This window comes from Phlebotomus papatasi, chromosome 1 (assembly GCF_024763615.1).
Source record: "Phlebotomus papatasi isolate M1 chromosome 1, Ppap_2.1, whole genome shotgun sequence".
Lineage (NCBI taxonomy): Eukaryota > Metazoa > Arthropoda > Insecta > Diptera > Psychodidae > Phlebotomus > Phlebotomus papatasi.
The window spans coordinates 74,655,116-74,680,265 of record NC_077222.1 but is presented as its reverse complement, the minus strand read 5'-3'; the positions used below and the strand labels follow the sequence as shown (position 1 = coordinate 74,680,265).

The following is a 25,150-nucleotide window of genomic DNA, read 5'->3' as shown; positions in this document are numbered from 1 at the left end:
ACTCAAAATAAAATATCCGATTATATAATCATTCATATTCTGGGCACAGAAGAAAAATTGAGTTCCACAAATGGCAAATAACCCAAAAGTTTAAGTCACGTCTCCTTGGAGAGACTCTATTTTTCCGTGTAAAAGGATTCAGAACTGCGGTGAAAAACGACTGGGATGGGAGAACTAAATAAACGACTCGCGAGGAAAATTTTTCTTCCTCAACAAATATAATAAATGCATTGTATGTATAAGAAAAGAAGGGTACAACTGAAAAATTGCACGAACATACGTATGAGATTTTTAGAGAGAGATTTCTTTGCTGTTTGAAGACACTTTGGGACATAATTGTGCCTGTGAATATTTAAATATCTTGCTGTGTGAATATTAAATAGTGACAAAGTCGAAAAAATAATGATGATGACTATTCTTATAATGTTGGGGCTATTTTGAAAAAAAAAAAAAACTTATCTGATGAAGGGTCATAATACATTTGAATTAGGTTGAAATGACACTTAAAAAGCATGCTATTGTCCGTTTATGACAAAATTGAAGAAACATAAAGCGATGATAGACATTAGTAACAAAAAAGTTCTTTATCGTATTATATATCTAAACATTCTTCCCTTCCCACTAAGCCGGTAAATATAATGCGAAGAGGCATTTTGTGTTGTCAGGGGATCCTCTCAACTCAAAAGCTCAGCTGTAGGTGCTTTTCTCACCCATAAACCCCCCGTTTTTTGGAGGTATTCTCCAAGGTATACATACTTTAATTAAGGTAGAGACTTTCCTTTTAATGACCTGAACTTTGAGGCTTTATTAAAAATTGGATTTTCCAATACAATTATGCATGAGTTGGTAAAATTATACTCAAAGAAAGTTGCTTCTTTTGCTGGGTTTTTATCACACCTTGTCTTTGAAGAAATTTTATACATAATGACGCGCTTGTGATGCTTTCAAGACGAAGAAAATGTGAGTCATTCAATATTAAATTGAGTTTTTTTTTTTTAAAGAACCGACTTCTAGCACATAATGCATTACACAAAGAATAGCAGTTCTTTTGCATTTCACTTGGAATACTATGTATTTAGACAATAAAATACGTTTTATATTACATTAAAGGTAATTGAGAAGTGATGAATAATTTGTGAGATTTCTCAGGAAATTTTGATCTATGAGAATCTGAAATAATTAGTTATTTATATTCTAACTGGTTTGAAATGCCTTCAATGTTATGGAGCTTCTCTGAATGATGCTTCGAGGAATCCGATATTGACAAGGAATTTAATTATTAAAAGATTCTCTTTTGGCTTTAATTTTACTGTAATTAATGATTAAATTGACCGATTAACAATTTATTGTTCTTAATCTGAGTTTGAAAAGGTATATATATATACGGTGTACGGTGATACATTTTGCAATGCTTTTTAGCACTTTCAATTTTCAAACACATTAATGACTTTTCAAATTATTATTTTTTCCTTGTTGAAATAAATATTAATGTTTCTTATTCTATCCAGAATATGATTTTTACCTAAAATTATTGAAAAAGATATTTTTTTAAATTTGAAGTATTAAAAAAAAGTTAAAAAAAAGTAAAAATGGTACATTTTGGGACGATGTGGGTAGTTTGCAACAAGGCGTATACACACGCTATCCAACACTTGATCTTTGGTTATTAGATATCACCGATTAATTTATTGCACCAGCTGCTTTTCTCTCTCGGGGATAAGCATTATAGAGTCTAGTCTGACATTTTACTGAACTCAATTGATTACTCTGAGTCAATGATGACTCATTTCCAGAGAAAAAGAAAATGTTAAAGAAAGTATTATTTATTGGGAAAATGTAAATATTTTCATCTCTAAAAATTAATATTTACTGCATTTATTCATATTCGTAAAAGTAACTTATTTCTCATATCGTTTTCATACCGGGGACGGGGAACCCAGAAAAATGCATACAATTTCCATTACATTGTAAAGATAACACAAAAAAGTTCACTACTCTTTGCGAACTAACTGCACTGAGATATTTTGTCTAAGATTTGAATACTCAGGAGTTGCACTGGGAGCCACCTGGAAAGTACACATTTATTGGCTAGGGGACCCGGGGTAATAGTAAACAGGGGTGAAATCTATATGTATTTATAGGTACTAAAAGAATCTCTGTGTTCATAGATGTAATGGTCAATACAGCCCAAATAGCTTAAAAATAAACATATTTTTCAAAAACATTGATATTTAGATGATTCTGGTTATTTAGATTTCCACATGGAAATTAAAAATAGGATAAATTAATTAAAATATCATAATAACCATGTGCCACATATTTTAGAATTATATTAATGCAATTACTATAGAAATAGAAAATAGCATTTGGAACAGATAACAGAAAATTTCTTCATAAATTGTAGATATCGCGACTGTAACATGAATCAAAAAATATGTTCTCTTTTTCTTCGTTTCATTTCAATCCTTTGACAACAGTATTTCATGTAGGGGAAAGTACTCTCCCTTCGAATGTTCATGCCTTCGAATAATGTGAATTTTCTTTTAGTTTTCCTAGAAGAATTACACTAAATTATCGCGCAATTATCAATAATTGATGATAAGCTAACTAATATTTAATAGAAATGTGTAAGTCTCTTACGAAAACTAAAAGAAAATTCACATTATTCGAAGGCATGAACGTTCGATGGTAGAGTACCTTCCCCTAGTGGGAGATTTTTCTCTATCCCGCGCAAAAGTTTTTTGGAATAAAACGTAGGAAATATACTATTTTTTGGTTTTTATATAAATTTAAAAACTATAAGAAGTAGATTATAATGATCTTTAGAGAAATTTACACTAACATATCGAACAACACGATTTTTCATAAAAATCATTTTATTCGCTTGTTGGATACTTCTTTCTACTCTCTACCTTCTCTGTGAATATTATACTGGAAATATAATTATTTTCAAAGTTATATAGAGATTTTAAATTTCAAAAATCCTATCTGCATGTAAAATCTCAGCTCTCCTGTAAAATTTGCCTACTGCGAGTTATTCGTTTCTTATTCTAAGCGATCGATATTTTCATTTCAATTTCGCATACTAAATAGCTAAAAGCGAGGGAAATTAAACTTCATGCAAAACGTTTAATTCATTGTTTACGATAAATTTTTTGTCATTAAGATATCAAGTAATGTGAAAATATGGGAAAAATCAATTGATTCCTGGCAATAAGTGCAGTCTTGTTTTAAAAATCCATAGATTCTTCTAAAATAATTAAAATATATGAAAGTTGTGCAAAATTAATTTGTAGAGTAAAGAAAAACGAGTGCTTATGTCCTCCCCAGGGCATTTTGTGACAAGAGAAATATGCACAGTGACTCAAAATTTAGTTTAATGGAAAACTGAATTGTTTTCTAGCATTCAGATTACCCTGTAGTTATATAAGATTTTTCAAAAATTTACTGTAATGCTAAATCTGTAAATTTACTGTAATGCTGTTTCAAAAATGTTTACAACTACTCCAGTTTCTCCTAATTTTGCGATTTTTCTGGAACTTCAGAATCACTATTTTCCCCCTTTTTTGAACTTTCCGTAAGTAGACGCTCAGACAACATCGTTTATCCGTGCAAGTGGGACCAAAATGTCACATGGATTAAGAGATTGTTACACATTAAACCCCTCGAATTCAATAATTTTTTTTGTTTTATGAAACGAATCCTGACCCGACCGAATTGATATTCTCCCTGTATATGGATACGTTTCTAAAAAATTATAGTGACAGAAAATTAGTTTATATTTGTTTTAACAAAAACTTCTACTGACGCCCGGATTATTTTATGTTACCCGGACAAAGAGTAAACGTATAAGTGAGAGTCTATACGGTCTATAATGTATTAGAAATCCAGCTGCTTGGGTATAGAAAACCATACCTTTTAGAAGTAGATATTATGTTAAATATAAATTATCTTTTATATTTTTAGCCCTGTCTTAAATCCCATCCATAATTTATCTTACTACATATTAGGAGGAACGGGGCCGATAGTAAACATAGGGTAAAGGGGGTAAAGCTAACCAATGTCTATACTACTATATAATACTATCCGTGGTTAATTCTAACTCAGTCTCCTCTGTACTATCAAGCAACCTACAATGGCTTAAAATGATATTAGAATTTATGATAAAAAAAACAGTTTTATATTTGAACGTTGAAATCCTTAATTATCTGTGAATTGACTTATTGTAGTGGTCATCGTAATCCACAGATTTGGATTATAATGGATACTCATTTATCGTTTAATCCGACTATAAATTCGCGAAAGCATGTGCAGACGTTAAGACTTCGGATACATCATATTTTTTACAAAAAAAATTGCTCTTTTTTAATTTTGGAAATAAAATTATAATTTCAAAATTTCTTTTATTTGTAATCATTATAGATATATTCTTGTAAGTGAATGTTGAGAATAAATTTTTCTGAAAATTAGCTTTCTCTTGTAACAAAATTGTCATGAGTGTACAAGATTTATTTCTTACTTAAATTGATATTTTAACTCCAAATTGTTTGTAAGTATATATTTTTCTTGAATAGAAAAGCTACCACATCTTTCTCTGGAGTCTGGGAAAAAACATATTGCTCTGTTGAATATGTAGAGTAGAGAGTTGCAAAATGGTGCGATTTTTAGAGAGATTATCTCGCATACAAACTTTACCCCTATGCGGGTTTTTGGGAAGTAACAATGGGGAATTATGAATTTTTCCCTGTAGCAATTTTGCCACATAAGCATCTCCAGTGACATAGGGTTTAATGCTTATCGGATGTTTTTTTTTTTGGGAAGTGAAGCTGAGAAAAACAGTGTCTGAATGCTCTTTTCAATTCTTTTCCTTCAGGCATTTTTTTGTGTCGTGTATGGCGTGTTGATAACATAGTATATAGCATGAAAGATTTTCTGTTATATAGAGAGGTATGGAGTTGTATTAAATAGCAATATATATATCCAAAGAATGGTCCATAGAGTATTAGGTACAATGATATAGAAAAGAAACAGAGTATTAATAATTAAACTTACCACAAACAGCCAACAGCCAGAGGGAAAAGATTAATAGTCTCGGTGTGCTCGCGAAAGTCTTCCTCATCTTCGTGACCATATGATTCGTGTTTCCGGAGGTACTTTTCACAATTGCTGGTAGAGCGATGGGGATATCTATCTCACCTTCAGCATCTCCATCAAAATTGCTGTCTGGCTGTCGTCGGCCTATTTTTCCCACCAATCTTGCCAGTGATGATGGAGAAACTTCTTCAGTTATCATTTTTATTATCAAGTTAAATAATAAATTGTTTTTTTTCTCGCACACTCTGCACTTTATTTTGCTACTAGGGAAAAGTTAAGTTTATACCCCAGATCCTGCTCGTTTTTATCTCATTTACTCACTTTGTGCCAATTTAATTAACTTTATTGTCAATTTAAGCGGCAATTTTCACACAACACAGATGGATAATATATGCATTTAATCTCTTCTAGAGTTATTTTGAGAAGTGGTTTCATTGCCTAATTTTTTATTATTTTTGGGTAAAATGATTCACGAGTATTAAAAATCACCCATGAAACATATTATTTGCCTGGAAATACAACACTAAACCAATGGCCAGTGCAGGCTTTTTATCTATATGTTCCCAAATTCCAGTCTGAATGTGGTATAAACTAATGAATCCGAGTATAGATATTGGAAGTTTGGGAGGCAGTGGATGGGTGAAATCGATTTGCATTCGGTGGGAAATAGTGCTAGAGATGCAACAAAAATCCACAGATACGCTGCCGTTGATGCTGTTTGAGGTTTTCCAGGGGGGTTTTTGGAGGGAGTTTCGTCGGGGGAGCTTTGGGGCTGAAAATGGGCTTTTGTGTGGTTTGATGTGCTTCTGGGATTAATTGCTTTTCACTATACTCACATACAGACACGAGAATTTTCACACAAAATACATTCACTAATTTTTTTTTTATGTTTCTTTCGCCCAGTTCAATTTCACAAACACTGAAGATTGATTGGCATTTTCACATGAATGCTACTGATGAGAACACGTAGTGTGGAAAATACGAATAATTTCACAGTGCTTGCCATCAACACGGTTGGGAAAAATCGTCTGTGACAGTGAAATTCATATAACATTCGAAATTCACAATTTTCACCAACGTTAGGGATCGAATGTGAATATGGATTTAGCAAGAAAAATTAATCCATTTGGTTCGTTTGATGTTATATACTTTTTTTATAGTACCACCAAGAGTCTTTTCATATGGGATGCTGGACTCACTCTATTGAAGCATGATACAAAGCCAATGGGTTGCGTGAAGCGCATTTCCTTCCGAATCTCTCAACGGTCACTATCAGACTGACGAGAGGATGAATTTCACGAGAGAGTTTTGTATTCATGTGAACGAGCACTGTTGGTGGGGATTGTCGGAAAATAGCGATAGAGACGGCTGTATGGGGTGGAAAATGGGATAGGAAAATTGAGTGTGAAATGGTTAGAAATCTCTCCATCTCACATTTATCCAACAAAATAGTCTTGTCCCTCTTGCGCTTATGGTGAGAGCTTTTTCCTCGTGGTTTAAGCGCGTATACGAAATGACAAAAGCTCCCCGTGAGATAGAATGGCTGTGTAAACAAGCTTTTGAAAATTGTATTTAAACTTTTAATGTATATGTATGTAGGTAAATATATGCATATGTATGGTTAGGTTGTCCCTGTAGAAATCTGTTGATCCCTTTCCAGCACCTCCAAAAATCTCCATGTTTCATGAAAATAGTATTATTCTGTCCCAAATTCTCAATTTAATTACATTTTCTCATTAAAATTCAACACCTAATATATATCATAGAATTATTTTTAGGTTGGGAGCTTTTTCAACTATCACCACTTTGGCAGTGTCGGTGAATGGTTTAATGGGGAATTTCTGGAGCAATTGAACCATCTCTATTTGCTGAATTTCAACTGAATCAGCACAATTTAGTCGACACAAGTGGCAAAAGGGAATTAGATGGCTTAAAATTTTCAATTTGCACTTGACAATTTTCTCCACTCTCTCTTCTGTGGTGTGAATGCTAAATTCATTAACAACGTAGATCAACTCAGACTCCCTTACACCCCCCAGTGTATTAAGCTATATGAAAACTTTTGGTTTGTATTATATGTAGTTAATCTCTGAGTGAGATAGATTGCCATACCCAGAGAGAGGTATACCTTACACTCAAATCTCTTCTGAAGTTCAAGTATTCTTGGGGAAAATATATTGTGATACATGGAAAGTGTTTTCTTGCATTAAATCAAATAAAATAGACATCATTGGAAGGGGATTGTGTGGGGCAAACAATGGGAATTTTAGTTGAGAAGATGGATTTTTGTGGCCTCTCAATGACACTGAAAATACATCCCAAATGGACCTTTTTCACCGTATCACCCAGAGCCATAATACATTCCCTATTCTCTCCAGCTATTATGTCACGCACGTGACTTGAATGCTACAGTGAGAGCTTATGCAGATGATTCTCCCGGAAGGACTATGTCAGTCAAATGACTCAGTTCCGGCTAACACCGATTACAAATCCACCCATTCGATGTGACAGACACTTTCTCTTATTTAAAGTGATCCACCCACTATGATAACGCTCGTTCGTCTGTGATATGGGTGAAAGCTTTATTGTATTGTATCATGTGGCAATTTGGAGCGCAAGCTCTGGGAAAATTACCTACCGCGTGTATGGTTTTTCCCACGCATGCGACTCACTCAACATTCTCTTGAGATGAACAATCAATATTGAACCATTAATATTATCAATAAGTGCCTTTAATTTGAATTTATTTGAGGGAAGTATGTTACAGTTGAAGCTTCTATAAAGCTCTCGCCATAAAGCTCACGAGAAGAGGATTGTTACGTTCAATGTTAAGAGGCGGCATTAAAATTAACCCTTATGGTGCTGGCACACATTTTCAATTGAGTAAAATTCAATCGATTTAAATTTTACCTCTTACTCTTTCAAACTGAAATCAGATATGGCTGTCCCTTTCTGTCAAATGAAAATTGAAATTGAAATTGAAATTGAAAATGTAATTTAAATTTCAATTATCATTTGACATAAAGGTACAGCTCTGATTGTTCGAAAGAGTAAGAGGTAAAATTTCAATCGATTGAATTTTACTCAATTGAAAAGCTGTGCCAGCGCCATTACTCTTTAATAGCTAGTTTATTTATTATTTTATTATATTTTTTCTTATTTTTATTCGTTTATCTACTGTTTGTAACACTATTAAAAAGTATAAAGTTGGAAAATTTATAATCCACACTGTTAGATATCTCAGAGAAAAATTTTAGAAATTGTCATCGTTCTCCCAAATAAAATAAATTATTAAGATTATTATATTAAATTATTAGAAATTATTAGATTTCAAAATATCTATTTATTATGAATTTCTTAATTTTAATCCCACACATCAAATTATATGTCTTTTGGATACACAGTACAATTTGGCATATCAGTGAATTTTTGACCGTAATTTGAGGAAGATTGTATTCATCAGAATGGTCTTTGAATCCCTGATCGGCCTTTAGGGTTGTGTCACCACTTCTCGCCCGTGACCCGTGACCCACTTCTCGCCACCTATAGTTAAATTGAAGAAAAATCATATAATATAAGTAATAAAAAGGATATCAAGAAGAAAAAGCAACGCTGAATATATTTTTTAATAATATTGCCCAAAATAATTGAGTTTGGACCTTTTCAAATAGGTGGCGAGAAGTGGTTATTTTTGAATTTTTAATAAAAATATGTTTTTTAAGTAATCCACCGTAAAATTAAGGGACCATTAGTTTGATATATCTATAGACATCATATCTAAGTAACTTTGTGTAAAATTTAAGTTACTTTATAATAAGGGTATAAAAATTATAATTATAATTTCCTAAAAGTGGCGATAAGTGGTTACTCCACCCTAATGGTTACAACTGATTATGAAGGGGGTAATGGGAATAATAAACTAACTAATTCTTAGCCCATAACTAATTTTTGTTCCAAAGTCATTTTTATTTCATATTTTAAATTTTTATTCAGAAAAACAAACTTTGCGGAATGCTCGAATTAGTGAACACTCTGTCTTAATAATTGGATCGCTAAATATTTTTATTAAACCATTCATTCGAAAATGTATTTTTTTGGGATTAATGCATTTGAAAAACGAGTTTAAGTACTTCGCAAAGACTATAAATTTTACCTCGCCTTTCTATTAATTTTTTATTTAATTTGATGAAGTAGTTAAAATCCCTCATAGTAGAATTTTTATTTACAATTTTCTGACATAGTTAAATCAAGTTCTAGGTTGGTGTAATAGAAATAAAATTAGTATTACCACTTTCTATATAGTTTTTACGAAATTAAAAGAAACTATCTTTTCTAAAACTATCAATTTCTTAAGTGTTAAAACGGTTAAAACAAACCATATCTCTATCTCTTCATTTTCAGTGTTATTTTCTAGATTTTCTTTATAAATTCTTGAATAGCCTTCAATTTCATGAAAAAAGATTTGATGTAGGGACATGTTTGCTACACAAATATTTTTCTTAAAAAAAAGAGTACCTGAAGATCGTATGGTCCTAAAAGATACCGTTCTCCAAACATTTTGAATAATAACTTCAGAGTAAAAACTTTCTCATAAAGTCATTTTACTCTGAACTGCACTTAAGGAAAATATTTTCATATAGAAGGAAGTTGCCCCCCGTGAACATTTTATGTAGAATAAAGGGATATTTAAGGATTTATAAGGAAAATCTAAAAAGTCATGGGGAAAGATAATAGGGTTAAAATTTGTTTTAAGGAAAGTTTTTGAGGCCTCTAGAAGTCATTTTGTATCACCATCAACTTGCCATTATATTATTATTGGGACAAAAGCAAGTTTCCTAAATTAATTTTAATTAACGATTTTAAGAATCTTTTCTTAAACTCTAAACGTCTAAACTAAACTGTGATTCATAAGAATCTACATGAAGATTTTTATTTACTTTTCTGGAATATCACTAACTGATGTTTGGTCGATCCTGAGGATCGTGATTATGTCTCTTGATGTCAGATATTTAATATCAAGAGACATAATCACGGTCCTCAGGACCGACCAAACATCAGTTAGTGATATTCCAGAAAAGTAAATAAAAATCTTCATATGTAGATTCTTATGAATCACAGTTTAGTTTAGACGTTTAGAGTTTAATCTCTGAATGGGAATCTCAGTGGAGCTATACTCGTACGTAAGATCGTTGGTTCTTGAACGGTGAGATCTCTAACTCGACTCTCGCAGTTGTGAGTTTAAGTTCCACCCGATGCAAACAACTGAATATTTAGTCTAAAAAAATTTCACACGTGATAAAATGTAATAAAAAGCACCGTCTCTGCCCAAAAAACTCCGGAAAGACGGAAGAATCCAGATTGCAGGAAGGCGTTCCTGGGCGATTTACAAACAACAAATTTTTCAAATACGGGAATATTGTAATGATTGCATAGTAATACAAATTAAATGTCTCTTATTAATGACAATAATCTCAGAATTTAAAACTATATGTAAAATTGAGAAACTCTTGCAGTCTGAAATGCATGTTATGTATATGTGCGAAAAGATAAATCTAGTTTAAATTTGTAATTGCTCAATTGAAGGGTGATTTGGTCATTGGTAACCCAAAATTTTTTTTCGCTATGGACAATCTGAAGTTATATTTTGCTCTAAAAATTCAGAAAAAAAAATTTTTTCTAACCCGCAATTTTTGACTCTCTCATAGCTCTCATTCTTAAACTATAGAAATTTATTTTAATTTGCGATAACTAAAATTTATTTTTCCCTATGACACATGCAAATTATTAAATTGGAGGAGTTTCAACTAGTGAATATAAATTTGTGAAATCAAAGAATCATAGAACAATGCAATACAATTACAATTGTTAAGCCTTTTTAAAAAGTGCGTGTGCTGTGCAATCAAAACTAACGAAAATTGCGAACGTCTTTCTTTTAAAAATGTTATCTATCACTCCAGGATATAATTCAAGGTAATATATAAACGTTAAACACATTAAACTACGCTATATATTTATATACTTATTAAATATACCCAGTATTTTTTAAACAATATATTTTCACTATTAAATTTCTTTTCTTTAAAACTGAATGTTTTGAAATTTGTTGTGTAATATGTAAAGTAAAATGTGAACAATTGTAGCTTCTACAAAGAACATGAAGTGAATGATTTGTTTTACAACTATAAAGGTGTTATAAAGAATTTGGATTATGTGTTTAACACTAAAAACCGAATTTCTTTTTCTGTACATCAGCACACTTATATCGTCTCATCATTCGAATCCTTATAACTGATTGATAAAGAGGATAAATGTACATATATAACTTTTAGTGTCTCTTAAAACTTTATTTATCTAAGAAACTGAGAAACTCAGATCTCGCTATCCAATTTCCCTACCAAAAGCTCTGTCGTGGGGTGTAAAAGCTTAGCTTGGGGAAATATTCGTTGAATTTCTGAGAGCTTTTGTCGGTCGTGGGAATGAAAGTTCTACCACCAAAGAATTTTAATGAATGACAATCGACGCAGATGGCAAATGCGCCGATCCAAAAGTGCCCAAAAAGCCCCACCGTACGTCAATCCAATAGAGTATCCCAACTTACCACATCACCATTTGCTCCATTTGCAAAATTTCCATCGTTCAGTTCACGCAGTTCTGTCGCTGAGGTACGACACGAAAAGTTTTTCACTCGGTGTGTGTGTGTAAGTTTTATCATTTTGTCACTTTGGTTTCTTTTTCTACCAATTTTCCCACCCAGAAAAAGAGTTGAAGTGTTACTGGACGAGCTGTTTCAATTGAAAAATTACTCGGATGTGATTTATAGTCGCGAAAACTAAGGGAAAATTCAACGTCTTTTTCACATCTTACCTTTTTTCTGCAGAGACGTGCAAAAGTGATTTTGACACAATTGTCAGTGGAACTTTTGGGGACCTGCAGTGAAAAACTGGCGACATTGTGTATTGAGTGGCCCAGTGCTCAAGTGCTTTCGTGGCCTTTGCTCCCTGGTCAAAGAAAAAAGGGAAGAACCCACAAGGGTTGAACAAAAATTTGTGGAAAATTTATCCAAACGCATACAATAAAATGGCGTACGATGGCCAGACGCGATACATGCACGATTACTGATGATGTTTAGGGGTGAGCTTTTTTTCTCTTCCTTAAAGTACTCCTTTGCCCTTTTACTTCTATCAATTCTGCGAGGTCGGAAAGATCCCTGGGGAGCGTAGATACTGCTCTCAGATGCAATAATTGAGACACTGTGTGCATTCTTGTGCTCCAAGAGGGAGCACCCATTGAAAAGAAATGCTCAAGTGGTCTGAAGAGACGGAAGCAAAAGGGATAGAATCGTGAGAAGCGAAGATACTTGCTTTTCTGCACATGACGTTGAATTGGCGAGGAAGGCACAAAAAAACTTATATTTCGCTATAGAAGGGGTGGGATTGATAAAATTTTGCTGTAGCGGATTGGTAGCTTTATAGTTGGAAAATTGAAAAATGTGCAAGTCTATTTTTTACATCAATGAAAAATCACTATTATTGAATATTTCTGTGGTTTTGTGCTCAATTTTACTGCTTGGACTCAAACAGAGAGCAGTTTATATTTATTTCGAATTGTTCCTCACCCAAAACAGTTAAAATGTTAAAAAGTGTTAAATTTTGTGAAATGCACGATTCAACATTGGAAAAAGAAATCTACATGTCGGGCAAATTCTCAATAGTTTGAGCTCAATGTGAGCCTAAATGGGTGGGAAAAGCTCGTTGGTGGGAGTTAAATAAGAATGAGGTACCCTAGCAGTGGCACGAAAGTCCATTTGAGAAATCGTCAAATGCGTGTTGTGTGTGAGTTTGAAAAGTGCCATTGAGTGGAATCGAGGGGACATGGAAAATTATTATATGAAAACATCATAAAATTATATATAATCTTATTCCGTAAAAGGGCTCAATGTACTCAAGATGAACGTATGAAACTATTGATCCTACGAAGTGACTCAATTGACTCAATAATGTAGGTTTCAAGGTATAAGTACAAAGTTACTTTAATGATAATAAAACATTTTCTGTGTGAATTAAAAAGGCACAATTCATGGTTTTTTTTTCAATTTCTTTGTTATACTGTTAATTATTCAAGACAGAAAAATAGATTAACAGTCATTTATTCGCCGACAATTTTTTATAAACCTAATATAATTACGAAAAATTTGAGGATATTTTAATTTAGTATCTATCGTCTTACTCATAGCACACTATTAAAATTTACAGATGCCACAACTTAATATATAGTTATGACAACCACTTAATTTAGTTTAAATAGGCTCAAATAGTATTAAACTAGAAAATATGAATTAGACTTGGGAACTGGGAGCGATAGAGACCATAAATTTTATTACTTTTTTAATCTTTTCAGATGCTTACAATTTCAAGGATTTAACTTAAAATTAAAAGAAAAAGAAACACTTGAAAATGCCCTAAATGCATTTAGAAAAAATACTAATTTAAAATAAAGTTGAGCCAGTAAAAGCACAGTCTTATTTGTTTTTTTTTTTTGATAAATTGAAGTAGTACAAATATTACCAAGAAATAAATGGCTTTATAACAATGAACATTATTTGTTGTAATAAATAAACAATTTGAAGTAAAATTGATACTACTGTAATTGAAGTACTTATTTAAACTCTTAATTTCAAAATCATTACTGCAAATTTTATTGTTAAATAGCTTTTATAATCATAAGATTATGAGATAAAGACGGTATGATGTAAATGATGTGTGATGTAAATGCTTAATGGAAAGAAGTAGAACAACTTTGATTTCGGGTGCCTTTAAAAATGGACTTTTCCCCTACTTTTAAAAGGAATTAAGGTTTATCATAATGTACTATAGCTTCACAATGGGTTTGTATAGCTAAAAGATATCATGGTAAGGTCCAGTTCCGTTTAAAAATAGGAGAAAAAGCCCATTTTAAATCTGCCCCAATTGAAAGGTGCCTAACTTCCCGCTATGCCGATTATCATCTACATGGCTTATTTCTTTAAGTAGAATAAGTTCTTTAGAGAAAATGTGGCAAAATGGATATTTTTTTCATGAGTTCCCAAAAGAGATAAGAGCTTTCTAATCTTGGTATCATACTTGCTCATTAAAATTTTAATGAGTTTCACATCAATTATCACTAATGTGAATTCAGATCTGTGATTTGTGTCTCTTAGGCACTTAATGTTTCAAATTTGATATAATTGGTTTCGTTTGCCTGTAATGTGTCCTGTAAAAATTGATTTAACCCTTATGACAGGATCTAAAATTGGGAGTCAGAAAAAATTACTTTTTCACAGAGCAAAACATAACTTTAGAAGGCCGCAGGAATTTCTTTTTGGGACACCGGTATCCCTATTGTTCTCAAAGGATTGAAACATAAATATTATTTCACATTAAAAAATAAATGCGATTCTCATTAGTGCATTTTTCCGCATAACTTTTAACAAATTTTACCGTATATAGTCGTTTTTAATACACAACTCCCACGATATCCTTCACTGCTATATCCGTATGATGGCTGTCAAAATACTGACGGTGGATTAATTCAAAAATCAAATTCTTTTTTACTAAACAGACAGTTTCTCCAATGTGGAATAAAGTGTTTTTTTTTATTTTATAAATGTTTTTGATATAATATAATTGTGATACAAAATGCTATGAAAACACACTACGAAGAAAATTCTGTATTTTTTCAACAGACAATAAATTCACACAGCACAAAATCTAAAACCGTAGATTCAAAAATTTTAACTGTAATTTTTTTGCTTAAATCTTTTAAAAAATTCTGATGTTTAAGAAGATATAAAAAATGAAATTTCTGTCTTACTGAATTTTGAAATTTTCAACTTGTCACATTTTCCTCCAAATTCGGCTACTGTATTTTTGTACTTCTTTGAAAATCCTTAAAATGAATTATAATTCATCGAGTTTAGAATTTTTATTTTAGATTTCTGATTAGTTCTTGTTGCTAGTAATAGTACTGTAACTTATTACTATTTTCAACATATTTTTGTCAAAACTGTTATATTTAAACAAAATTTTACAAAATTCTGTTACTTCAGAATCAAAAAATTAATTGCTTGTGACAGATATAAATTTTATTCAACCTAAAAAAGACAGTTCTAAGCACTTTTCCATTTCTTGTGTCAACTTCCTGATTCAGACTTCAAATGATTTTTTTTCCTTATAGTGTCTATCTACATATTAGAAGCAATTTTCAACAAAATTAGTCTTTTTTAAAAAAATTCTGACGTATCTGCCTACAAGGGTAGGGGAAATTTTCTTTAAAAATGCATTTTTTATTTTATTATTATTTTTATTACATTTTTTAGTTGTCAGAATTGCTCCTAGTGTGTAGATGCCTTTACACACAACACTTATAACACAATACTTAATAAGCACATGCTTATTCAGAATAAGTATTGTTTTAGAGTGTCTTTGGCGGTTTTCTATATTGCGTCTCAATGTTTTACAAAACTTTATTGAAACTCTGTGAAATTTGATATTTATTTAATAAAAATCTTACAATCAAAATATAAGTTACAGTCATCAAAACAGTAAACCTAGCAAACGACTTTACCTGTTTGTTAGCGTTTACTTTATACTTTTTGTATTGTTGTTGAAGCTCGAAAACGAATAATAATTTGAATAAAATCCACCTTTTATTTGTCGAACTTAAAAATCAACTATTAATATTTTTTTGACTTTGAGTTGAATATATTAAAATACTGCACTAAGAATAATAATTCAACAAAAAGTTTAATAAAATATTTTAAATATGTGTACACAAAAGGTTTTGTGTTTACGTTATTGAATAAATTTTGCATTTCAAAAATATTATAGGTCTTATTACAGAATACCAATAAACCATTAAAGCTTTAACTCACAATTGAGGATTCATTTTTTTTTATGTAAATTCATTAATCTCTCTATAATTTAATGGGAGCATAGGGAAGGTCGTCAACTTCTGAAGGCGTTTAGCTTTCACATATTCCAATTTTTTTCTTTTATTCCTCAGCAAAAAAATTATTCTCCTAATATAATACAATAAAATAAAATTTTTGTTTTGGTAATTGCAATATCCCAAGGTTATCGCGTATTCTAAAATTGTAAACTGCCCTCTAAATGCGGCTTATTTGCAGTGTATTTTTTTCCATAAAATTACATTCGGAATTGAATACGACCGTAATATCTAATTTATAATGCGTCAGTATTTGATGTATCATGCTGTAATTTTCTGGGTCTATTTGTTTTTCTATCACATGTTCTTTGTTTTGTGCTGGACAATTTTTCTGAGTACATCCCAACCTCCTGTATTTACTTACATGCAGTGGTATAAATATCCTTTCACTAGAGCACAATTGTGAGAATATACCACCCTCTATTTGTGGATACTTATCACGTCTTCGGATTAAGCAGTGTTGAACGAAAATTGCAAATGTTCTGACTCTCTCTAGGTTTTTCGTTGTATGGTGTACATGAAAAAATACATGGTCTTTTGCTTAGAATTCTTCGCACTGTGACAATAGAAAATTTATTTTTTAATTTTCATTTGCCTGAATTTTCATGCGGGGCTTAAATGTGAATGGTGTGGTTGAGTGCTTCCTGCAGAAATTGCCCTCGACTGTCAAATGAAATGCACATCGAGGGTTTAGCTGGGTTAAAGGTACATACTATCATCTCATACAAATGTTCAATTACTTTGCCAAAATGTGCGGAAGTGTTTTTGCCATGCTTTCTATCTCTGGGTACTAAAGTGCTAGGGCTTCTGCACTACGGAAAATGAGAATTTCATTATTTCATTTGGTTGTCAGAATTAATTGGCGTGCCACCTCATCCAACAAAGTTGCCAACAATTTGCTGTATAAGATCTGCCACAGTGACTCCCGATGGCTCTTCGTTGACGCACAGCACGATTTTGGGCGTCGGATACGACGGCAGGAGGGGTTCATATATATGAATGGGGCTTCCAAGTAGGTCAGCTCACTGTTTTAGCAGATTGTATGTGTTTGTGTGGGGGAGAGTCCTACTGTGGTGGCGACATAGAAAACGCGTTTTCTAGAGTCTCTCTCCATGGAGTGTGTGTGACTCGTACTTTGCATATCGCATGATATGCCCCCTAAACACTAAACATACTGTTTCCTTGGCAAGAATATGGCCATTTAGTGTGGTGCGTGGCAAGGCTGTCCCGTGAAAAATGCAATTGTTCACCATGTTTAACACCTTCTCTCACCTTCACATCCTGATTTTGATTGGTGACATTACCTCAGTACAGTTGTGATTCTTAGGTATTGTGTGCATCTAAAATTATAATAATCAATAAGCTTTAAATATACCAAATTATAATAATAAATAATTTATATAGATTTTATCTATGTTTCTTTTTCAACCCCCAGAGGAGCCAATCAAAAGGCGTAACATGCGTAAGAAAAGGTGATCCCCAGCGACACCGATTTCAAAAAGTTACAGCCAATTCTATGATTCTCAATAAATTGTGATGAAAAGTTTTAAACAGACCATAATTCAAACCATAAAACACTTCCAAAGAGAATTACGCGGCCCTAAATATCAGATTGTAGGAGGCACGGATAGTCTCGAATTACTTAACAATAAACAATGCTTTTAAAAATCTTACTTTTAAGCCTTGTGTGTCAAAAAATTAGAGAAGTCAAATAAAACAATCTTAGTGCTAAAGACCGTTTAAGGGGTTACTTAGGTCATAGGGACTAAAAAACAACATTTATTTCTTGATAATGAAAAAGAAAAAGAGACTTTTTGAGAAAAAAAATACTTTGCCGGGGACAAGATTACTCAAAATTCTCAGAATAAATTCATTCAAAGTCAAGAAGCAAACATTTCCTGTTAGTAATTAGTAAATTAGTTAAATTCGTGCATTAACGAAGATTTTTTTAGTGTCCTTAATCATAAATTAGGTATTTTACTAAACGACGACTTCTTTTCGACCATTCTGATAATGCAAATTTTTGTAAAAGATCCTCCCAAAAATATGAATTATACGTATTTTTTTTTAAATTCTTCGTTCAATTGTGACTTTAATTTGAACTAATAATAAGAAATATTTGGTTTTTCTTAATCGCTTTGAAATTAAAATTTCAAACTAACTTACATGTTTATTACATTTTATTAGATTCAAATTTACAAATTCACAAAATGAAGTTTAGATTTAAATATAAACTGTAAAAGTTAGAATTAAATTAACTGTTTTTTTACGAATAGCTTTTATGTCCTGTTCCTAACCCTCAATTTAGGTTCTTTTTCAGAAAGATTTTCATATTTTTTTTTAATAAAATAACTAAATTTTTGAATAATTGTTCATATAACTCAAGGTTACAATGAGTTTGAGGCTTTTTAAGGTTTGATTTTGAAAACTGGACATATGTTGACTTATCACTAAGATTCTTTAGAATTTCAGCTTTTGTGGTCCAAGATGAAATCCGATCTCGTCAGAGCGAGACCAAATTTTGACACTCATAGATCACGAATATCATATGCGCTAAAAATCGATTCTCGTGGACGTTCCGTCCGTTTAGAATGTGATTATAGGGACGAAATTTATGCAACCGTTTATGCTATTCGAAAAATACTTATATATTTTGTGAGGTTTTTGGGAGTAATAACGAGAGTATAAATGAAACCATTTTTGTGATCTCGCCCAAGAAGCTATATAGTTCTCTATTAAGAATCAAGACTCTGACTAGAATTTTAAAGTACCTTTAAAAGGTTTAAACAATGACGGAACCAAGAGCGTGTGCAAGACAATATAGATAAAAAAAAATACAACAACAAATTTTAGAAATTTATTAAACATTAGATGGTACGAATTTTTAAATTTTCATCACAAGTATATCCTTAGGAGTCTCAATGATTGTTTAATTGTGTGCATGAAAGTTTGTGAATAACATTGGGAATTAAAATGCATTATAATTTTTCTTATGAATCATAATTTTTAGTTTTTATTTTATTTAAACTTTACCAAAAGCTATAAAAATTAGTTTCGAACAAAATGTTTTGAAGCAATTTTTTAAAAGTTTGTCCTTGTTTCCGTACAGCAACACAATGTTTTAGTCCTATTTCATAAGTGACATATATGATAAAACTAAAAGTTGTGTATCGCAATAATATTATGTGAAGTGAACTTAACAATCTTGAATTTAATCATTACAAAGTCTTGTGTTCTCCGATCGGGCTTGAACTTTGCCAAGATATGTTTCACGACTTCCTGATGACGAATAAATGGATGGCTAAAAACCTTCCCGTCCGTTTCTCTGACCTCTTTTTGAGCTTAATAAGTCCCAAACTAAGCCAGAGTCAAATTTACACGCATTTTGTATTGCAAGTACTCTGAGGTTGCCTGTAAAGAATCTCAGCTACCATTAGCTTATCTGATCTTATCACTATTTTTTCTTAAAATGGCTTTAACTCTGTTATAAAGATCTCGTAAAATGTCACATATCCTATTAGCATCGAAAGTTCGTAAAACCACAGAGGGTACACACTATTATTATACACTCTTAGAAAAAATTAGTTCGTACAAGCTCATATGCAGTTATTAGAACTATAAAATATAGTAAATATAGACCCAACTATATATTTAGTTTGGGTAACTAAATTAAATAGTTGACCACAGTTAGTTAAAGTATCCTTTTCATTTAGTTATCACAACTAAATCAAAATAGTAATGGGTACTATAACATATTAGTTCCAATTACTAAATAAATGGGGTTGATACCCATCTTATTGGCTGTAATAACTATATCATATTAGTTGTGGTTACTATATAGCATTCATTGTGATGCATATTTCTTATTAGTTGCTTAAAATTCGAAAGAGCTTCAACGCATTACTAAAATAAAAACCACTCTTTACTATTGGAAAAGTAGTCATAACTTTATGAAAATATAGGCCCATCTATTTACATTGGTTGTGAGAACTAAAAGGAATTAGTGATCAATATTAGTTGGGATAATGATTTCATTTAATTAACACAAGCAAATATAATTGTATGAAAGCATTATGAAATAATTGCCGCAACTTATCCACGTAAATATTGTCTTATATTCTCACTACTAATAAATTTATTATGAGTATAATGTTTTAAGAATATAAGAACTGTTTTAAATAGATTTGATAATAATCGCCCGAACAACTTATTTTCATTAGTAATCACGTCTAAACTTTTCTAAGAGTGTAATTAAAAAGAAAATTCACCAATTTTCCAAGCCAATAAGCTCTGTTTTTATGGTATGAATCAAGCTGACATCTTAGTATGTTATAGCTGTACTTTATCTTATCAAACAAAAAAAAAAGTTATCCACAATAACGCTGTGAAAATACTCAGGTACTGATGTGGCTGTTTCTACTCCACGACGTCACTTAAAGTAGGTTTTTTTTTAAACAGTTGAAAAGTTATGTCTCACAAAATTCTTTTTGACATAGGGGGAGGTGGGGCTACTTTTGATTGTGGGGCTTTCTAAAGAAAAGTGGGCTTTATCATAATTTAAGTTAAATCTACAATTGTTTTGCCTATCTTACGTTAAAGCATAGTTTCCTTTCAAAATATGCGAAAAATCGTATATCAATGTAGCCCCTTCCTCCCCTTAGTTTAAGTTCGTCATAGACATTTGGGACACTTTGGTCAAAAAAGAAAAACAAGTTCGAAAACAAATAAACATTAAATATCTGAGCTTAAATAAAACGATAGGAAAATATCAAGTTTTTCAACAAAATTATAGAGGATATTCTGATCTACATTATGTAACTCATATATCATCTTTCTAGTTTATCCAAATCCTAAATATTTTGGTTTAAATACAAAATTTGCATTTATTTTAGAAATTTGATTTAAATCTTACTGCATAACATCTCCCAACCCAACTTCATCTCCAAATTGAATTTGTATGCAATTTGAATTTACTCACATTGAGAATCTCATCTGCAATAAGCTAATCTAGGATTATATCACTAATTTTTCCTTTTTTATTTTCTTTTTTACTGACGCGGGTATGTAATTGAAACTCAATAGATTGAATCTTTTAGTTAGAATAATCATGGTTAATAGTCTCATTTTTGAAGTGTGAAGTGGGAAAAGCGACCTACACAGCAAATTTTTAATAATTGGACTCTTTCCACTTATTTTCACCATTACTACAATTTGTGAGAGAAGAGGTAAAGCGATTTTCGCTCGTTATATAGTTTCACGATACCACACAATCAGTTTGCATGCAACATTTTAAATTTAATTTAAAACATTTTCTGGCAAAACAGATTTCCAACTCCAGGAAACTTGATTCTATTTATTTCTCAGTTGCATATAATATTGTGATATAAAAAAAAAAACAATTTTATAACATTTTCTCTACGATAACGAATTTAGGTTCAATTTATTTGCTAAGTCAGATTAATCAAAATACAATTAGTATGTGGAAAATTAAGGAGAAAGCTCATAAAGCAGTAATTTAATTCACATTGAGCTCTGATCTGTGATTTGTCAAAATCACACTGTAGTGAAACGGAAATTAGGCTATAATTCTGTGAAACTTTGCTTTCATTATACCTTTCGAAATCCTTTACTAAAGATTTTCCTCAGTAATGTCCTTTTTTCTTTTGACATTTTCTTACCTAATCACTACGTAATATGAAATTGACTTTAATTTTACAATTTTTGCTCTTAATTTTTAGCCACCAAGAGTGGAATTAATCTTTAGTGAGCAATAAGGCATTGATGTTTCGATATAAATTACTTTGGATTACGTAATATTTGTATTCCCTTTAGAAATCTAAAGAAAATGAATCATTATCATTACAAAAATTCGTGATTGTGAAAGTAAATTATTTCCATGTCTACCATTACAGCTTACTTAAAACTTTAGAAAAAGAAACATCTAAGATGATTATAGGTAATATGATGATGGTTATAGGTGATAGTTTGCCAAAACTTTCTGGATAGTTATACTGTTTTTAAAATTCTAAATTGAAGACTGCTTAAATTTGACTTATTCTGACCAAATCTAATTTTGTAGGGAAAGGTGGGGCAATTCACGCATGCATTACTTTAAAAAATAAACATTTTTGGGATAATAAATGATTATCTAGAAATTGTGCTATTTATTTTGAGATAACCAATACCCAAGAGGAATTAACAGGTTTAATTTATTTGAATACTGACTCATATTCGTTTAGCGAATAAATCTTGAAAAAGGTTAAGTGCGTACAATTTCCCCATCCTCCCCTACTGTTCATTTGTTTAAAATTATTTTATGAATTTGTAATAATGGTAATTGGTTTCAAAATATTCTTTGAAGAATCTTTTTTTATTTAATAATTCATATATAATTTTTCAAACTTAATTTTGGGTTAATCAAGAAAATATCAGGTGTAATTGAATTTACTTGACAAAGTGGTTTTATAGCACTTTCCTACTTCCTCAGAGTCATCCATCAAAATTTTCACCAATTTTTTCCCCATCATAAATAAAAAGTCTATTAAAGCGTCATATGAGCGGTTAAAAGTTTTCTTCTCCCGATGACATATTAGCATACATTTTGAAAAATCACGAAAAATAAGAAAAAGTGAAATCATGAATTTGATGATAAGCTCATAAATCCATCGCTAAATTTGGATCTGGTGAATTTGTGATTGAGCCTCATTAAATTTTCAATCAGATAAGAAGGCTCAATATTGGTTCATTTTTGAAGTGATTTGGAAGCAGACGGGAAAAGTTGTTTCACCCACTCCAAAATTCTCTTTTTTTTTCATCATCATGAAATTCATGAAGCGATTGAGGTGATAATTTTTCAGAATTTTTTTTTGCAAATCATAGAAATGAGTTTGCTACAAGATGACTCACTTTAAATCTTTTTAATACTGTCTAGGAGTATTAATTGATAATTTTCTTCGTCACTCGTTACTGGCTGTTAAGTCCTATAAATTCAATTAAGATCCTTATTATTCTGTCAATTTATTTTCTCGGCGATATAAATTATTGAGGATGTCATTTAATTAAAATTATATAGTGGTGGAGGAAGTGAAAAATGAAAGCAGTTATTTTAAGCAATTAACGTGGTTTGAGTCACTCATATTATATTAAAGTATATTTCATAAGACGTGCCAATATCAAACGCTACATGAGACTTATGTTGGCGGAAGTTACAAAATGTCCAAGAAAAAGCGATTGAAAAGGACGTCTTTTTCTGGGTTTTTCTTTTACTTTCTTTTTACTGAATGGAATTATATTGCTTCAAGACAAATTCTGTGCAATTATTTTTATCTCTTTCGTCAAAAGTGCCATATAGTAATATTGTGTATACCCAAAATCTATAATATAAATCATATAATCGATTTCTGTTAAAATCTCGGTTGTTTGGGCAATATATCTTAGAAATTCTGACAACCAAACTTTTCGTAGTTGGAACTCAAAAGTCCGAAAGTTCCAAAATTTCATGAAAACAGAGCAATTTAATGTGAAACAAACAATTCCCAAGGTCGATAGTTCTTGAGAAACTGCAGATAGACGCAAAAATATGATGAAAGAAACGAAAAGGAAGCAGAAAAGTCAAAAATAGAACAAAAGTTATATTATTTGATATGAGAACCAAAAATATTATTATACTATGGACGTAAATATGTAGATTAGTTCCTGTTTCTTTTATCTTTTTCACGTCTTTTTCGTTGTCATTTCTTGTTCATTAGCATTTTCCATGGAAAAATGTTTGGGGGAACAAGAACGGATGTGGGAATACCCACGATAGAATTGGAAATTGCTTGTGATTTTTTTTCCTGCCACTCCAATATAATTCCACTGTGGATTTTTCCTATTTATTCATTCATCTCTTTTATTGTTCCATTTTCAGACCAGAAAGTGCCATTGGATTGAGTATAGTCCTGTGTGCAAATATTTTCGCGTATATGTGAGATAGACAAAATATTGCTGCATTTTACGGTGAACTTGGAATAAATAGGCACTGCCGAATACATCGGTGGAATTGAGCACCACCACCGGAAAGCCTATATACAAAATCCACTCCCCAAGAGCCACGGAAGGAGTGTCGTTGGTGAAAATTGTGAACATAGTGTGAGTGCGGAGACATGATCGATCCAAGCTCATCAGAGGAGGAGAGTGATGAGGAGCAGACAGGAAGTGGGAAGGGAGCACATCAGACTCTAAAGCACCATCCACCGCCTTCGAAACATGGTGCTCATATTGGTGCACCTGGAGGGCTCAAGCGTCACGGCTCCAGTAGCAGTGCCAAGCAGCCACAAGACTTGCTACATGGTGGCAGTGCGATTTCCGGCGGGTCGGCAACGCCAGTCCACCATAGTCACGGTGCCTCTAAAGAAACCCATCATGCCCATAGTGGCCACCTCTCACATGCCGGTAGTGACACGTCTGGGAGCCTCGATGTACCCTCATCGTCAGTACCAAGGTGAGTTATCTCTGCAGTAATTCAGTCCATGACATAATTCATAAGCTTTTGTAATAGTGTGACCTCACTTTTGCTACTTATTCCTCTAAATTTACTTGTATAGTAAGTAGGGGAAAATGCCCGTGCTTCGTGCGATCTCAAGCTTTGCAATGACTAAATTTTTCCTATGTTTTTCAATTAATGTGACTTCGCAATATCTTTTAAAAAGTAGGCGCTTTCCTCTAGTTTTTAAAATATGGATGCGATGAGTCACATTTATTGAGAAACATAGGAAAAATTTAGTTATTACGAAACTTGGTATCGTACGAAGCATAGGCACTTTCCCCTAATTATATTTGATAGAAAATCTCAATGTTAATTTATATTGAACATAAATGCGAGTATTTCATTACAAAGTATTTTTTATAATAAAATAGAATATTTGGGAATATCGGTTTCTGTAATAATTGCCATAGGTTTGCAAAACGTCCTAATTTTGGAAAATTCTCCTAATTGTGAACTCCAAAAGCATTATCAATTTTTTTTAAACTAATAAAGTTGCTTAGTAGTTCAAATCGTAAGTAAAAGACTCATACTCATGAGTTAGAATAT

The 25,150-nt window shown here is 31.7% G+C and overlaps 1 protein-coding gene and 1 pseudogene across 19 annotated transcripts in view; one reads left to right on the top strand and one right to left on the bottom strand.

Moving 5' to 3' along the window:
• The window catches only part of LOC129802187 (cell adhesion molecule Dscam2-like), a 99,879-nt pseudogene extending 93,520 nt beyond the window's left edge, over positions 1-6,359 (bottom strand).
• The window catches only part of LOC129802195 (calcium-dependent secretion activator), a 211,057-nt gene that overhangs the window by 104,700 nt on the left and 81,207 nt on the right, over positions 1-25,150 (top strand). For 14 of the 19 annotated variants that reach the window (XM_055847982.1, XM_055847964.1, XM_055847920.1 and 11 more), the window contains exon 2: positions 23,987-24,559. In XM_055847982.1, coding sequence (XP_055703957.1) covers positions 24,222-24,559 — 338 coding nt within the window. In that variant the 5' untranslated portion in view covers positions 23,987-24,221. Of the gene's footprint in view, positions 1-11,723; positions 12,226-23,986; positions 24,560-25,150 lie in introns of those variants that run through there. The other 5 variants (XM_055847867.1, XM_055847895.1, XM_055847842.1 and 2 more) reach the window with 3 other exon arrangements.